The sequence below is a fragment of the Sorex araneus genome, chromosome 1 (genome assembly GCF_027595985.1).
Source record: "Sorex araneus isolate mSorAra2 chromosome 1, mSorAra2.pri, whole genome shotgun sequence".
NCBI lineage: Eukaryota > Metazoa > Chordata > Mammalia > Eulipotyphla > Soricidae > Sorex > Sorex araneus.
In genome coordinates this window covers 145,816,005-145,834,267 of record NC_073302.1, presented here as the reverse complement: position 1 = coordinate 145,834,267, position 18,263 = coordinate 145,816,005, and the positions used below count along the sequence as shown (strand labels likewise).

The 18,263-nt window shown below is 39.7% G+C and overlaps 1 protein-coding gene across 2 annotated transcripts in view; it reads right to left on the bottom strand.

Annotated features, from left to right (window-relative positions):
• SREK1 (splicing regulatory glutamic acid and lysine rich protein 1) overlaps window positions 1-18,263 on the bottom strand; it is a 47,401-nt gene that overhangs the window by 4,431 nt on the left and 24,707 nt on the right. For both annotated transcript variants that reach the window (XM_055123952.1, XM_055123962.1), the window contains 6 exons: window positions 17,283-17,413; window positions 16,332-16,446; window positions 10,792-10,911; window positions 10,069-10,425; window positions 2,485-2,580; window positions 1,555-1,699 (listed from right to left, as the gene is read on the bottom strand). In XM_055123952.1, the coding sequence (XP_054979927.1) occupies window positions 1,555-1,699; window positions 2,485-2,580; window positions 10,069-10,425; window positions 10,792-10,911; window positions 16,332-16,446; window positions 17,283-17,413 (964 nt within the window). The remainder of the gene's footprint in view (window positions 1-1,554; window positions 1,700-2,484; window positions 2,581-10,068; window positions 10,426-10,791; window positions 10,912-16,331; window positions 16,447-17,282; window positions 17,414-18,263) is intronic.

Genomic DNA, 18,263 nt, shown 5'->3' with positions numbered 1-18,263 from the left:
ACATTCCAGGAACTGGGGGATGGCTCAAGGTCTGATTCCATGCAGTTCACCCAGGAGGCCCAGGTCCATCCCTGCACAACCCAGTACCCAGAGCACCACCAGAAGCAAACCACAACACAGAGCAGATGGACCCCGTCTCTAGCACTGCTGGGTGTAGCCCAAAAACAATCTTAAAAGAAAAAGGCCAAATTCTGCCCTCAGCTTCAAGGACAATCTGAATGTAATGATAGTATGTGTAATAGCATTCAACAGAGGTCATCAATGTTACTGACAATGATAAGCCTCTATTATTATCAGTAAATAAAACTGCAAGATGAGAACTCCAAAATAAAACTGATTTCCAAATTCCCAGTGAAGTAAAATTAATGTACTTTGCAAGTATTTAAAGTGTATTCCACTCTCTAGAGAAAACAAACTGAAGGACAAGGTACTTCATCTGTAATGGGAAATGTGGTTTCTTAGTTCTACTAAAACAAGTGACTTCCACTCTATCTTACAAAAGTACCAAAAAAATCCTTGCTCCATTCAGTTCTGAAAAAAACCCTTGTGGGGCTGGAGTGATAGCACATCAGGTAGGGCGTTTGCCTTACATATGGCTGACCCGGGTTCGATTCCCAGCATCCCATATGGTCCCCTGAGCACCGCCAGAGGTAATTCCTGAATGCAGAGCCAGGTATGACCCAAAAAGCAAGAGCAAACCCTTGATTTGGGGGTGGAGGGAAGGAATAAATAAAATTAAATTAAATGCATACCAAAGCTCCGCCCGCCCCAACAGAACTTGCATAGTGGAATTTATTTTTCGATTAATTAACCCAATTTAACAAGCCTAGCTTTATTTACTCTTTTGATTTTTTTTAATTGAATCACCATGAGTTATAAAGTTACAAAGTCATACCATGTTCCAATACCCCTCCTACTACTAATGTCCCCAGTTTCCCTCCTGCCAACCCCCCACCCCCAGCCTGCCTCTATAGCAGATACTTCTCTCTTTATCATTATGGTCTGCAAGATAGATGCTGAAAGGTTATAAAATATGTCACTTTAACTCCTTTCAGAAGGTAACTCAATTCTTGACAGAATGATTGTTTCCAACTATCACTGTCCTAGAGGTCCCTTCTCTGTCCTGAGTGCCCTTCCCTGCATCCTCCACCCACAACCTGGCAAGCTTCCAGCCAGACCTCCGAATAAGCCTAACTTTAGTATGTACTGCAAAACCAGTGACAAGAAAACCTTTCAAATTTGCTAAAATTGAGAAAAACAGCTTCTAGTGGAAATCTTCGTACAAAATCAAATATGTTACCTATATATAGTCTAAAGTTTCTCTTACTGTATGTTACTGTGATTCTCTAAAGAAATATAATCATTTACATTTCAATTACCCCTTCAAAATTTTAGTTTAAAAAATGTATTAAAATGATTATAATAAAAAAATATTAAAGACTCCAGCTACATATAGGACACTGGTTCTGAAGATTTTTTTTTTTATCTAAAATGACACCAATCTAACGAACGAACTATTTCAATTATTTGAACAACCAGTTAACTGTTGCTTACTTTAAGTGAAGTACTGTTCTTCTCCAATTTTTCCTTTGCATCTCTATCATTAGAACTCTTCCTTGTAGAATTTGAACGTTCTCTTTCTCTTCTTTCATTGATGTGGTCCCTTTCTTTTTCTCTCTTTTTATCCTTTTTATTTCGGCTATAAGAACATTAGCAACATGTCAACTCCTAAAATTTAAAGTCCTACTGTAATGTAGACAACATATTCTTAGCTAACATTAATGAATTGTAACTTGGCATAATACATGGTTTCAGCAAGTAACAGTTCCACATCATTATCCACTTTATCCACAACACCCCAATAACTTTCACAAATGGAATACAAACTCCTTCCCCAGGGGCCACTCTGTATTTGCAAGAAATAATTAAAGATTGTTAGCTTTTAAATATTAGAAATTAATTTACCTACTGAAAATGAGGTCAAATACAGTGTTTTCTCACCCACCTTTTCAAAGTGAAACAAAATAAACAAAAAAGAATGAAAAAGATAAAGAACCAGATGTGGCTCCCGGGCAAAGCTGAATGAACTAGCTTAACTTGGAACTTCACATAACGATTGTGTCTCATGTCCTTCTGATACACTCATAACGGTTGTACTCTAAGACCTATGAATGTGCCTTTTATACTGTTTTGAGTTCTGAGCCACACAGATGTATTACATATTACTCACGCAACCTGTAACATTCAAAAGTCAATTGAAGAGGCTAGAGTGCTAGCAGAGCAGGCGGGACTAGGACGCTTCCTTGCAAGCAGCTGACCCAGGCTTGTTCCTGGCACCACATCAAGAAGCCAATGATCTCTCGGCACAGAGCAAAGAGTAAGCCATGATCATAGCTGGGTGTGGCACCCCCCGAAAACAAAAACATCAACTGAAAGATTTCACCCCTGACTGGTTCTTGGCACTAGCATATGCTTCCTTCCTACCTCCTAGGTGATGGAGACCTGGAAGATTTCCTTTTTAGGGTTTTTGATGATCTTGGTGATCTGGAAGAACTCCTGCTTCTCCGCCTCCGCCTCTCCCTGGGGGTGGGGTTGGGAGGGGAAAAAAAAAATCAAAGGTTTTTGGTCAGTCTTTTAAAAGAACAGCAATGTAAATAATAAAATGCGATAAATAATTTAAAGCTCTGAACTGCAAACAAAGGGTAATTTAAATATACAAAAGCAAATGTCCTTAATGTTTCAAGAGAAGAGCGTTCTTTAGAAAAGTTTTACACTCATGCTTTTTAAAGTGCAGGCCAAATCATAAACCAGAGAGGCTGGAAAGACAGCTTAGACATTAAGGCCCCCAAGGCCTGGTTTGATCCCCAACATCACAAAAGGACCCCTGAGCAGTCAGGAGTAGCCGAGTGCTACCAGGTCTTGCAATCCCCCAAAAAAGAATCATAAACTTTACAGATTAAAAAAAATATTTCAGAATTCCTATAGAAAAGAAATCTGTCATCTGGTTTGTATGAACAATAATTGAGCAGAAAAATACTAATGGCTGCTTTAGATTCCCTTAAGTTACACATATTCTTAGTATCTAAATCAGATTTTTACTTATCAGATCCTGAATCACAGTATGTAGCTCCTTGCTGCCCCACTGTGGAATGTTTTATAACAAGGTAACAAAAGAACTGAGAGATAAGTGAGCTTATAAAATGTACACTTCTAGACCCAAGTATCCAGAACATCTCAGAAGGCTGAGAAAATAGCTTAAAGAGTTTAGCATTCGCAATTCATGCTTGATTACCAGCAATCACCGGATAATATCCTCACAGAACATCATGACAGCAAATCCCTGCACCCCCAAGCACAAAATCAAAAGTAGTTCATAAGCACAGCTATGTGGGATCACAGAGTTAAAAAAAATTCAGAACAGTACTAATTCATATTACAGAAAAAACTGTTTTACTCACATTTCACAATTACTGTTCTATTAATGGGAAATTAGTACACAAAATGCTAAGAACTAGAAAGTTAAAACCTGGGATTTTGTACATAAAGCCATATATATTTATATGTAACTATATATGTGTATTTATATGTGTTTTAATATATTTTACATATAAAACTATGTATATTTTATACCATATATAAAATATATTTATATAAAAACAAACTATATATTTATATATATAAAACTCAACTCTTTATTAAATAGTGTTACTAAAAATTGGGGCTGGAGTGACAATACAGCCTTGCACACACAGCTGGCCTGGGTTTGATCCCTAGCATCATATGGTGCTCCAAGCCCAACAGAAGTGATCCCTAAGGACAGCCAAGAATTAACCCTGAGACTTCGCCGTGCCTGCAGCCCCAGTATGACTGAGGAAGACAAGGGAGCTGCTTTGGACACCAGCAGCCCGCCAGCAACCTGCACGCAGGGGCCACAGCTTTCTGAGTGCAAAATGGAGACGCCGAGCCAGCTGAACCAGGATGCGCGCGCGGGAGACCCCAGGAGGGCGGGGGCGGTGACCCCCGCCCACCGCAGATAGATACTTAAACCCACCTCCCCCACTGTGCGTTCCTTTGGGCCGTGCTGTGGATCGAGCATGATGGAAGAACCCAAAAGTGCGCCCTTGGACTCCAAGCAGCCCACTGAACTAATTCCGGCACGGGATGGGAGCCCCACGGCGGGTTGCGAGAGTGGAAACCGGGAATTCCCCAATTCTTTTAACCTCTCTCTCTCAATCCCTTCCTCCCGAGCACAGCACAGGGTCCAAGGCTTCCTGAGTGCAAAATGGAGACGCCGAACTTCTCTCTAGGTTTCTCCATCTTATGAGCACCATAAAAGGGTAAAAGTTTATAGTGATGTTATTTTTGGTTGTACTTTCCCTGGACTTTATACAGAAACCCAAAACCTAATGTCATCTTAGTATCAGCAATATGTAATGGTTCCTTCTTAATGGGTCGGACTTTTGTGGGAGATTCTAACAAGAATAGTAAGTCTTTTGCTGAAATATTGAAGGCAATCAAAGTGGTAGCCATCTCTCTAGACTGAACTAAGCTATATCCCCACGCCGGCTGAGAAGAAATATCCTTCTTTCTCGGGAAGAAAAGCGGAGTGGCATCAAACATAGTGTGATGTCCATTAAGCAAACAGACCTGGTGGCATGGGAATGGGATATAAGGGGAAAAATTATGTACATGGAACAGCGGGACGCTGGTGGAATCTCGAGCCGGAGCCGATACCAGCACAAGACCTTTGGGTCCAGAAACTGCTTGCAGACACTCTACTAGACTATCAACTAAGCCAGAGCCCCACGCCGGCTGATGATGGGAAATAACCATCCTCTTCGGATTTTTTCCCTTTGTCAGACAGCGTGGCAATTACTAAACAGGCGTGAACTCGGTGGCGCGGGGCAAGGGGGAAAAAGAAAAGTTATGTAACAAACAGCGGGACTTAATATCTCTATATTCTTAGCAATGGAGAACTATCAAATGCTTCCTTGGCAATAGGACTGTCTTTTTCTTTTGGGGGGGAAACCCCAGCAACGGTAGTGAGTTGTGTGTTGAAACATGGAATGTAATCGAGATAAAGCTTATCCCCAAGGGTGGGGACTGGGGAGGTGGGAGGGGGCGGCAGATATAGTGGGGGGTTTGGTGAAGGAAGATGGGCACTGGTGAAGGGAAGGGTGTTTGAGTATTGTATAACTGACATAATCCTGAGAACTATGTAACCCTCCACTTGGTGATTCAATAAAAAAAATTAAAAAAAAAAAAAAAAAAAGAATAAACCCTGAGGGGGCTGGAGCGATGGCATGGCAGGTAGGGCGTTTTGCCTTGCATGCGGCCGACCCGGGTTCAATTCCCAGCATCCCCATATCGTTCCCTGAGTACCGCCAGGGGTAATTCCTGAGTGCAGAGCAGGAGTAATTCCTCCAAAACAAAACAAAACAAACAATAAGCTATTTGGCTTGGCATATCAGTGAACTGAAACATACTCTAGCTATAAGGGTGATCAACTTAGAAACAATGAATTTCATAATGTCCATAATTTGGACTGGAGATAGCAGAGTGGGTTGGACACTTGCCCTGCACATGGAAAACCCAAGCTCTATCCATGGCACCATGTACAGTCCCCCATCCCTGACAGGAGTGATCCCTGAGCACAGAGTGACGAATAAGTCCTGAGCACTGGGTGGGAGGGATACTGGGTTCATTGGTGAAGGAGAATGGGCACTGGTGGAGGGGTAGATTCTCGAACATCAAACATTGTATGACGGAAACACAAGCACGAAAATGTGTAAATCTGTAACTGTACCCACATGGTGATTCACTAATTAAAAAATCTTTTAAAAAAAGTCCTGAGCACCACCTGGTATGGTAGAAGAACAAAAAGTCCGGTAATTAAGGGGATAATAAGGTATGAGGATTACTTATTAAATGACAGGTGTACTAATGATTTGTCTCACAACCATCTCTAATAATCAGTGGTCATACAAATGTAAAAGCTAATGTTCAAGACAAATACTGTCTACGATTTTCACTTATAAAACTGAAACTATACATACTTTTGCTATTTTGTATATGATAAAGAGTAAAAGGAGCCCAAGAACTTTCAAAACACATAGCCAATACCACCTAAGGTTCTTGTTTACTACCCAGTTTCCAAGGTAGTCCAAAATTATACTTTAGACTAAATGCAAGTTATATACTTGTAATACATTCAACCAATGTCATTCAATGGCAGAAAAGAATCCAAAGTACTTTACTTCAAAGCTTTAGAAAATCACTTTGCATAAAAAAGATTCTGCCCTATCAGTGTTAACTCTTTATTAGTCAATGTATCACATGACAGTATAAGTCAAAACTGAATAGACAGCAACAGAGAATGCCAATTACTGAGAAAGAAGTGACCAGCTATAGTATAAAGCTGGTAACTGGAGTTGGTGAGACTTGGATTTACATGTTAATACTACACCAGCTGTTAAATTGGGGTCCTATTACTTATTCTGGGCCTCAGTTTTTCCAAGTGGAAAATGGAAATAATTCAAGTCCTGAAGTGTGGTTATGGGGACTTTAGGATATTAGCTATAAAGCATACTGTCTAGCACATAGTAGGTATTCAAAAGACTTTCCCTGCTTTAATATCTCAGTTTCATCTTTACTGACAGTAACTGTGTACTTCCCCACCCCCACCCGATTTTGTGGCCACAAGGGTGATGCTCAGGGGGCCATATGGGGTGATGGAGATCAAAGATGAGTTGGCTACATGCAAGGTAAGTGCTCCGCTCTCTGTACTGCCTCTATAGCCCTGACAGTGACACTGTTCGCAATGTGGGCACCTTACACCAAGTACTGTCACTCTGGTCCAACTCTGAGAAATTAAAGATCTTCCTTTAGTTCTTTTAAACATCAATTTTTTCTTTAAAAAAGCAGATTAAAGGGCTGGAGCAATAGGACAGTGGGTAGGGCGTTTGCTTGCACACAGCCGATGTGGGTTCGATTCCCAGCATCCCATATGGTCCCCCAAGCACTGCCAGGAGTAATTCCTGAGTACATGAGCCAGGAGTAACCCCTGTGCATCGCTGGGTAGGACCCAAACAGCAACCCCCCCAAAAAAATGAAAAGCCAGAATGTGACTTGGCAGGAATGAAAAGGCAACCCCTGGCAGAAGAACAAAGGAAAAAAGGAGACAGGCCAAAGGGTTGATGGACGTGCTTTGCAGGCAGGAGGCCCATGCTCAATACCAGACACCAGGATTTCCCCGCCCCAAGTGGGAACAACTCTTGAGCACTGAGCTGGGAGTAACACCTGAGAACTGGTTTTTGGGGTCACACCCAGCAATGCATGGGGGTTGCTCATGGCTCTGCACCACCTCTGGTGGTGCTCAGGGGACCATATGGGATGCTGGGAATTGAACCAGTGTTGGCCGCATGGCAAATGCCCTACACACTGTGCTATCGCTCCAGCCCCCGCACCTGAGCATTTTCACCTATGCCACCTCCCAAAAGGAGGAAAATAAAATATTAGAACACAAAGTTTAAAGGGAGGGTATAAATCCTTTTGTCACCATACCCCATTTTTTAAAACCATACCCCATTCCAACTGTTAATCTTCGAAAAGCTCAAAACTTACTAAAATACATTCTTTTAGTATTTTAAAGAGACTGAACGTGTTAGGAATTTCCATTTATATAGTCAAGGTATCATCTGGAATTTTAGATCACCTGGAGTTACAAATGCTCACTTTGAGCTCTGCAATGGCAAGCCACTGCCACCTGGTGGCAGTATACCTATTAGTAAATTGAGAAAATCTCCTGAAAAAAATAATCAAATCCCTAAAACTGACGAAATACTATTCATTTAAAAAAAAAAAAAAAAAAGCAATGGGCCAGAGCAACAGTACAGTGGGTAGGAAATTTGCCTTGCATGCGACCGACCCAGGTTTGATCCCCAATATCCCATATGGTCCACAGAACCACCAGGAGTGATCCCTGGTGGTTAGCACAGAGCCAGGAGTAAGTGCTGAGAACCTCCAGTTGTGGCCCAAAGACAAAAACAAAACAAGAAAACAGTAAACATTAGCTCAGAGGATTGGTCTCAAGACTGTGCTGTTCTCCCTTGAGCACATCTCTCTGTAGCATCTCTCGGACTCTGCTTATTTCCATTCTGAAGAAAAAGGCGCCATCTCTTGACCACACTCTCCCTTTCTCCTCTAACATCTTTCTAAATAGGTTCAATGAAAACCTTCTTGATTCAAAACAAAAACAACTTATTGTGAAATGAGTCAGAAAGAGAGGGACAGACAGAAGATTGCACTCATTTGTGGAAAATCAAGTAACAGAGTGGGAGACTAACACCCAAGAATAGTAGAGATAAGTATCAGGAGGATGACTTCATGGCTTAGAAGCCAGCCTCGCATGCTGGGGGAAAAGGCAGCTCAGACAGAGAAGGAATCACCAAGTAAAGGGTATTAGGAGGGCCTGCTAATGGGAGATGTGGGCTGAAAGTAGACTACAGACCGAACATGTGATGGCCACTTAATACCTCAATTGCAAACCACAACACCCAAAAGGAGAGAGAGCAAAAGGGAATGTCCTGCCACAGAGGCGGGGTGGGTGGAGGGGATGGGGTGGGGGCGGTGGGAGGGATACTGGGACCATTGGTGGTAGAAATGGGCACTGGTGGAGGATGGGTACAAACATTGTATGACTGAAACGCAAGCACGAATGTTGTAAGTCTGTAACTGTACCTCACAGTAATTCACTAATAAATTTAAAAAAAAAAAAAAACTTGCTATAGTCAACTTAGCTGGGCACAGAGACTGAGAAAGCATCCTTTCTCCAGTTCCTGGGTACTTGGGACATAGGTAGAGATGTGATGGAAAATGGAAAATCCCTCTGCAGAAGCTGTTGTCTAACCTCAGTGGGGCCTAAGGACAGAGCAAGCTGCAGTTGCAGCACTTGTAGCTGCAGATAACTGGATCCACAACCCCAGATGACAGGGTGTTACAAACAATGTCAGGCTATCACAAAGCTGTCACTGGTCATGGTCTTGTTTTGATAGGTGATGCATAAAAATGCTTGTTTCACGAAACTCAGGGATGAGCCTTTTTGGTGCTGAGCTAAGACTGCCAGGTAAAATAAGATCATTCTCCCTCAAAATAAAACAAAAATAGTGAGTTAGATAACAAAATGGATTATCTTTTTGTTTTGTTTTGTTTGGGGGAGAGGATGATACGCCCAGTGGTGCTCAGGAGCTATTGCTGTCTATGCTCAACATGACACCTAACCACATGTGTGCCAGAGATCAAACCAGGCTCAGCTGATCTTACCTACTTACACAAGCACTTTACCTCCTATAACCACTGCTCTGGCCCTAGAAATCGTTTTGATATTACAAGTCACCACCTATTCTTAAGAACTATAGAAGTCTCAGATTAATTCTTCTATACTAAAAAAGAAAGAAAGAAAGAAAAGAAAAGAAAAGAAAAGAAAAGAAGAGAAAAGAAAAGAAAAGAAAAGAAAAGAAAAGAAAAGAAAAGAAAAGAAAAGAAAAGAAAAGAAAAGAAAAGAAAAGAAAAGAAAAGAAAAGAAAAAAAATGTTCCTATCATCTCTCCCTCCAGGATGAAGTGGAAGAGAGCAGCAGCAGAAATGGCAACTGTTGCTGGCCCCATAAGTAAAAAGAGAGTGGTAAAACTTTCCAACTTATTTTGGGGCTGGAGCATTAAGTATTACAGGTAGGGCATTTGCCTTGAACATGGCTGACCTGGGTTCAATCTGCAGAGCCCCATATGAGCCTGCCAGGAGTGATCCCTGAGTGCAGAGCCAGTAGTAAGCCCTGAGCACTGGTGGATGTAAACCAAAACCAAAACAAACAAAAAACCCTTTTTCAAATTATTTTTGCCAAATAATACCATTCTCCACATAAGACCAATACTGGAATAACAATCCCTATACCAGAGAAATTTGCTCTCTGCAATTAGAAGAAAATGCTAACATTATGTTTTCTATGCTACTACAGAATAATCTTTCCCCTTCTAGAGTAAACAACTTGGAAAAATGATAAACATGATCAAACCTGCTGGAACTACGAGATCTTCTGGAGGCATTGTAGCTTCTGGGTGGTGTTCTGGATTTCTTATCCTTCTTTCTTTTCTCATCTATCTCTTTGGATCTTTCCTTCTCTCGTTCTTTGTCTTTGTCCTGTTCCTTTTCTTTCTCTTTGTCTCGGTCTTTTTCATGATCTTTCTCCCGCTCTCTTTCTCTGTCCTTTTCCTTGTCTTTTTCCCGCTCTTTATCTTTGTTTTTACCCCGTTCTTTTTCCTTTTCTCGTTCCTTTTCCCTGTCTCTCTCTTTTTCCCTTTCCTTTTCTCTATCTTTTTCTTTGACTCTTTCCTTTTCCTTGTTTTTTTCTCGGGTGTCCTTTCTCTTGTCCCTTTAAAAATAAACAAAAATAAATTCACAACTAAAGTAATTCTATTCCCCCAAAAGAACCTTCCTTCTTCTCAACAATTATCAACATACAAGAATGTGTAATTGCATAGTTATCATATACAAATTTCTACAGAACTCTGATATATAAAGTTACTGAAACAACTGGCGAGGCTTAGTTTGGAACCTTTCTGTGCCAGAATGACTATCAGAATCAAATCAACAGTGAGCAGTTATTCATTGCTAAAACAGAAAAAAGCTTCACTAATCTCACTAAAAGCATAGTACCCAACACTAGGATGTGTGTCAATAAAACCAAGTAAGCACAACACATCATAGCAGATTTTTCACAGAACCACAAAACACTCACCGTGAATGCGACGGGCTCCTTGACTTCCGTCTCTCCCTGGATTTAGAGCGCTTCTTATGTGGGCTCTTAGATCTTCGTCTATCTTTTGGTCTTGAGCGTGATCTATTATGAGATCTACTCCTAAAGCAAAATAAATTTTTAGAATGTCAAAACTATTCGTACAATTTTTTAAAATTTTTTTAAGATTTTTAAAATGTATATATACTGACAGTATTTACTACTACTTATTATTTATCATGTAATGCTTTGGGCTGACTTATAAAGATTCTGATTGGGCAGTAGACTTTCCTGAAATGGAACTACTTGTGGTTACAACTTGCCTTGAGAGAAAATAGTACCTTCATGATTCATCATTTTCTAAAGGGGCAGACTGTTGATTGCCCCTACATAAAAAATTTAAAAAAGCACAGTACCAATGATTACGCTAGAGAAGAAAGTGGACATCATTATTTATGAGCTAAGGCCAGATATAATCAAATACTGGATTTGCAAGCCTTGATTTAATAACTACATAAACATAGCTATTTAAAAAAAAAAAACCTTAATTAGTGAAAGAAACTGATATTCCAACCCTAAAATTCTCTAGACTTTTCCCCAGAGAAATAATTGCTCATATAATGTAGTATTTTTGTTAGAACTATATTAAAATATAATAGAACAGAATGTACACAGCTAAAATAACAGAACTGACCAAGTCTCCGTGCCTTTGAAGTCAAACAATCTGGCTCTAACAGTCAGCTCTGTCTCACATTAGCTGTGAGAATTTCAGCCAATCACTTAACTTCTCTAAGCCTGAGTTCCTTCATCTACACTGGCACCTCCTTGAGTTATCATGAGGATTAAATAACATGTGGAAAATGTCCAGCAGTCTCTGGCACAGAGTAAGAACTTAAAAATGTTAATTCCCCGAGGATTGGAGAGTTAGTACAGCAGGTAAGGTGCTTGGCCTTGCATGCATTCAACCAGGGTTTAATCCCTGACACCCCATATAGTTTCCTGAGCCCTGCTAGGAGTAATACCTGCTTACATTATTTAAGCTGAATTTCTTTTTTTTTTTTTTTCTGCTTTTTGGGTCACACCCGGCAATGCACAGGGGTTACTCCTGGCTTTGCACTCAGGAATTACCCCTGGTGTTGCTCAGGGGACCATATGGGATGCTGGGAATTGAACCTGGGTTGGCCGCATGCAAGGCAAACGCCCTACCCGGTGTGCTATCACTCCAGCCCCTAAGCTGAATTTCATTAAAAGAAAAACAAGTCCGATGCTTATAGTATGCGGTGAAACCAGAAAACATTCCAAATCATTTTCAGTAATAAAAATCTTGCTTTTCAATTCATTTTCGGTTAGTGAAAATTTGTTTCTCAAGAGCTAATTTTTCTTTTTTGACATGAATTTAAAACTAACACATTTATCTGAATTCCACAGCTTTTGTTAAATTACAGGGATTGCACATGGCCAGTCTAGGGAGCCAGCAGTCACAATGGGCGGTGCTCAGGGGGCCTTGCAGCATAAGGAGTCACACATAGGGCCTCACACTTGCCAAGCAGGTTTTCTACACAAGCTGAACTCTCTCCTAGCCTAATAGCTCATTTTTAAACCAAGAAGATAACAGTTTGTTGAAATCTTTATCACCAGCAACTTCAGAGGTCAGACCAGAGATCTGCCATAAAGGGTAGAGTACATGCCTCGCAGGTGCGAGATCCTAGCTGTTCCCTGGTGCCCCAAGCACCACAGGGTCTGGCCCTGGGTGGTACCAAGCACCTATGGGAGTGACCTAGGAAATATCATCTAGTTCAAAATTTCTTTTCCCAAAAGACTTGAGAAACAGAAAAAAACTTCAAAACTTACATCAGTTTTAGTTCATATACAGACATTAATAGTAATTAATGAGTGTTTCAGTTTTTATATTTAGATATGACATACATTTCAGCTGTATAAGAATGTTTCAAAGGGCTAATGCTTCTATGCATTTATTCAAATCTTCACAAAAATAAGTTAACTTAGCTTTAAGAATGTAATTTTTGTTTTCCTCAAAATAATAATTTCCATCTTAAAGAAAGTCCTTTAAAAAAAATTTAGGGAGCTGGAGCAATAGTACAGCTGGTAGGGTGTTTGCCTTTCACGCGGCCGACCAGGGTTCGATTCCCAGCATCCCATATGGTCCTCTGAGCACTGCCAGGGGTGACTCCTGAGTGCAGAATCAGGAGTAACCCCGGTGCATTGGCAGGTGTGACCCAAAAAGCAAAATAAATAAATAAAAATTAGGCAGGGAATAGACAGATAGCACAATGGGTGGGACACTTGCCTTGCATATGCCAACCCAGGTTTGACCCCTGGCATCCCATATGGTCTCCTCCTCCCCCACGCTGTGCACTGCCAGGAGAAATTCCTGAGTGCAGACCCGAGTAACCCCTGCTAAGCATCACAGGGTGTGACCCAAAACAAAATAAATGAAAATATATAAGCGGGCTGCTGAGAGCTAAAATCAAACCATGAATTTTTTTTTTAATGGAGATTTTACAAAGAGTAATAAACCTACTGACCAAGCAAAAATACAAATAAATAAATAATAGTAATATAAAAATCAGTTACTTGGCTTCCCACCTTACTCTATAAATTCTTGGACTATGATAGCCATCAAAGAATAAATATTTTAATTTTAACATTAACTATTTCAATTCCTCTGTATCATATACATTAGTCTACAAGGTTTCTAATTAAGAGTGTCAAAATCTTCAATTCAAATGCAAATCAAACCAAAGATTAAAATATGAGCTATTGTAACCAGTTCTTATCTTTGCATAACATGCAAGACTGCATTTATAAATTAACTGTAAATAAAGGGCAACTTACCGTTATGTTGCATCAGGTTCATTTGTAAGTCAGTTGTTTCCAATTAAAACAATTAGAAAATGCCTTATATTTCCTATGCTGGTCTGTAAAGGTTACTTAATTTTAAGATAAAGTTCTACCCACCTTTTCTAACACTGTCCCTATGAAAAAAACACGTTAAAAAATGTAGAGAAGTAGTAAACACCCTCACACCCGTCCCCCCAAATTCCTAGCCAAGGTCCTAGTGACAATTTCTCCCTTCTTAGATAAGGAGAAACCAGAGCATGAGTGAGAAGGCGGCTCTAGAAAGCAGCATCTGACAATGACAAGGAAAAGAGACAGCATCGGAGCCAAAACTGAGAGTATCAAATCCCACTAGCAGGGCAAGCCAAGAAATAACCGCCCTCCTCCTCCCTCTCCACCGTGGGGGTTGAAGGTGGGGGGCTTTGCCAGTTCCCACAAAATCACCCGCTCATAGGTGGTTCCCCTTTTAAACAGAACCCAGCCTCTTCTAGTGTATTTACTCAAAGATAAATGTGTTTCTACTTGCATTGGGTAAGAAAGATACACACAAGAAACAAAGTAACTATGTCTAGAGTAAGGCTCTGACACACCCTCCAAAGAAATCTAGTACTGAGAGATCTCGCCCTATGAATAAAAACAAAAACTAGCAAACTTCAGTTTAGCCTGAATTACCCTTTCCCACTAACCTTTGAAAAGATAAACATGCAAATAAACTTTAACATAAAAACCGAAAAATCTTTGGATAAACTGACACTAAAAACCAAAAACAGATCTGTCCTTACAGATATCATGCAAAGTGATGTTAATCAAGTTTTGTTTTTTCCTGCCTTAGAAAATGAGTTTATATTAGATTCAAAGTATACTATATTTAGAGCAAGACTCTTATAATCTCAGAAACAGATGATCCAGACCATCAGTGGTTTGTTTTTTTCCCCAAAGACATTATTCTTTAGCTGGACTTTGCTTCCTTCATCTCTTTTACCTTCACTATATCCGTTAACTATGGAAATACAATATAATATTTTAATACTAAATATATACCCTCAGTCCAATACAACTGTTGCTCAACCACTTCTTTCTTCAATTCTGCCAAGCTATCTTACATTCCTTGTACATAAACGATTTCTTCACTTTGAATTTGCCTGACTGTTAATGTTAAGTCCTTGGATAAAGAGAGTAAAATCATATCCCCTGAAATTTTTGCAAGCAAATAAGTGAGAAGTATACACCAATAGAGAGCTGCAATTAGAGTTTACTAGACTCAGTAAAAATAAAGACTTTATTTTCCAAATCCATTGCTTCAATCTCCTTGGATCATAACAAGAAAGAAAAAGACAAAAACAAATCGCTAAGATTAGGTAACATATGATCCATTCCTCCCCTCAAACTCTTTCTCAAATACCTTACACCTCCTACAGACAGGCATGCATCCTTTTCCCCACATAAATGACTAGAACATAAAGCAAGCAATTAAAATCCACTATATGTATTTTCACATTTTATTAATACAGCTTAACGATTATAAACTTTACACATGATTATGGCATTTCTAAATAAAATGGCATTGGCAAGCCTACACTGAGGCCCCCTTGACACCATACACAAAACAAATTAAAAGGAAAAGAAAATTAAAAATATAGAACCAGCTCAGAGTAACATAAACAGAACAGAAACAAAGCTTAAGCACAACCGGGACTGGAGCAATAGCACAGTGGGTAGGGTGTTTGCCTTGCATTCGGCCAACCCAGGTTCGATACCCAGCATCCTATATGGTCCCCTGAGCACCGCCAGGAATAATTCCTGAGTGCAGAGCCAGGAGTATCCCCTGTGCATCGCCGGGTATGACCCAAAAGGGAAAAAAAAAAAAAAGCTTAAGCACAAAATTTGGAGCTAAATCTACAAGTTACTGGTCCCAAAGAAGGAAAGACGTTTTCGTGGAGAAAACTGAAGACTTAAGTGCCCTATCTGCGGGCCGAGGATGTGGCTCATTGGTAGAGCACATGTGTCCTGAATGTGTGAAGTCCTGGGACGGATTTTCAGCATGGAAAAAAAAAATTTTTTTAAATAGTAGAATTATAAAGTGCTTCCATTTACTCATGACTTTGGAGACAGGGAGCTACGTGGAACTAAGATCTAGGGTAGTAGTCCTTAGCCCCTGAAGTGGGGGAAGGGACCAAGGGGACTGCAAGTGAGTGGGGAAGACGGCGCACAGGGCTAGAGAGCACAAACTCCACACACAGGAGGGGGCCTAGGTTCAATCCCAGGCCACAGCACTAGGCCTTGCACCAAGTCAGGCATAGCCCCAGAGCACCTCTAGGGGAGGCACAGAGGAAAAATCAAAAGTTGCAAATTCAGAACTATAAAATTGTTTCCCTTTCTCCATAAGGAGCCTTAATGTTTCCTGTCTTTCTACAGACTGGTTTGCTCCTAGAAAAATGGGGGGAAAGGCATCTTAACTATAGAAAATCAACTTTTAAACATGAAAATAAGTTGAAGCATCAAAAATTAGGTAATATTTCATTCTTCTGTAGTATTGTAATTAAATCAGTATTTAATGGTAAACTATTTTCCAGTTAAACACCACTGAAATCTCTAAATTCTGACACACAGGGAAAAGACACTCAGAAAATCTTAACTATTTTAAATACTAAACAAAAACGTTAAAATACAACAGAAAGTCTTACCTGTGTTTTGACTCTGATCTTTTCCTTCTAGAATGGGATTTTGAGCTAGACCTGGATTTTGAACGGGTATGGGAACGAGATCGACCGCCTTTTCTTTCAGTGCTCTTTCCAGACTCTGGGAGGAAAAAACCACTTTGCAGTGTAAGCTCAGAACAACTAAAGATCCCAGTTAATAATCAGGCACAAGTGGAATATACCACATATAGTGCAAGGGGCCTACTCTCTGTACATCCTCCTCCTGTGCAATTATCCTTCAGAAACATCCAAGAAAGTCATTGCATAAACTCGTTGAGTGCAGCCACCCTGCAGCAGTACATATAAACCAGATGATTATAAACAGCTGTTCGTAATATTTTGTTGCTGCCATAACGTAAGATTATAACATGTCTGTAATTCATGACTGATTTTAAATTCTCTCTCCATTTATTTTCCTAGAAGTGAAGCTTACATTCTAAGTACTAATTTAGAAAATGTGTGAAAACATAAAACCATATATCTTTTAGACTGAACTTTAAATTATTTTAATTAGCATTATGTAAGTTTGGATAGACATCCCTTTATCTTACTAAAATAGTATTTTTTCCTAAATGAGTTTTTTTCTATTTTTAAAATTAAACTGATTAACAAAGTAAATCTAGTAACATTTCATTCTTGCTTAATCTTGCTCTAGCTTCACAATAATACCTGTACTTTGTCTTAAATCAACTTTGAGCAGTTTTGCTACTAAAAAAATTAAGACCGGTATACCTCAATTCAGTGTCCTGAGAAAACATTTTTACTAAACAGTCCTTTGACCTTTGACACTAATAAGTCACTTACTCTTTCTTGAGTTTCAGTCTTCTTGTTTTTAAAATGAAGGCACTGAACAAAGTAATTTCTAAAATTCCTTCCAGTTCTACAGTTCTATGAACTTAAATTTTATAACCTGTGTAACAACACTGTTGGTCTTACCTGGTTCAATCGCTGCTGAGATAAATGACTGAGCCTCACGTACGCGCTTCATTACTTCTTCTAATTCCTTAGCAGCGGCCTGAGGTGTCATCTCAGGGGGCTTTACTATTGCATTGTTGGAGTGATTTATTCTAAATTGAAAATATTAGCATATCACAAATATACACCATATCTTACAAAACATGCTTGTACAATATATATGAATTTCAAAAGCACACTGAGATTGACAGAGCTAAAAACAGAATAATCAAAAACAATCACAAAACCATTATTATTTCACTTGCCATTATTTCTTGCTAGAAGACCAAAAGTACAGGAAAAAGTTGACTTCATTAACAATTTGAACAGACCAGAACATTAAAATATTTAGAATTGTATTAAAATGTTGACACCAGTATCAAGGTAAATCATGTCTATTCTCACAAGATTCTGTCGATAATTTTTGCACCCTGGGACCATAAAGAGGAAGCTGTGTTTTATAAAGATCTAATGAAATCTGAGCCAGCTTCAAACATGGGAAGTATCTGATCAAATTTTTCTCCTTTTCTAAGAGGGGTTTCTCTGATACACATAAATGAATTTGCTTTACCCACTCCACACCGGGAAGACAAAAATTAGAAACACTGATTACTGCTTAATCAAATCCTGATCAAATTACAGAATAACAGCAATTACCTATGTGATCCAGATTTAACTGTTCCATATTAGTCTTCATGAAACAGAATTTCCGATCTTATGTATCTGAAAAGCTACAATTTTCCATTTCGCAAACAAGAATATGAACAAACCTAAAACTAAACATGTCTAGGACTGGGGAGGTAGTACAGATGGTAGGGCATATGCCCTGCATGCAGCCAGCCTGGGTTCAACCCCCCACAACTCTTATGGTCCACTCAGCCCCTCAGTGGCCAGGAGTGATCCCTGAGCATCGTTAGGTATAGCCAAAGAAACAAACACACAGAAAACAGTAACAAAAAAATA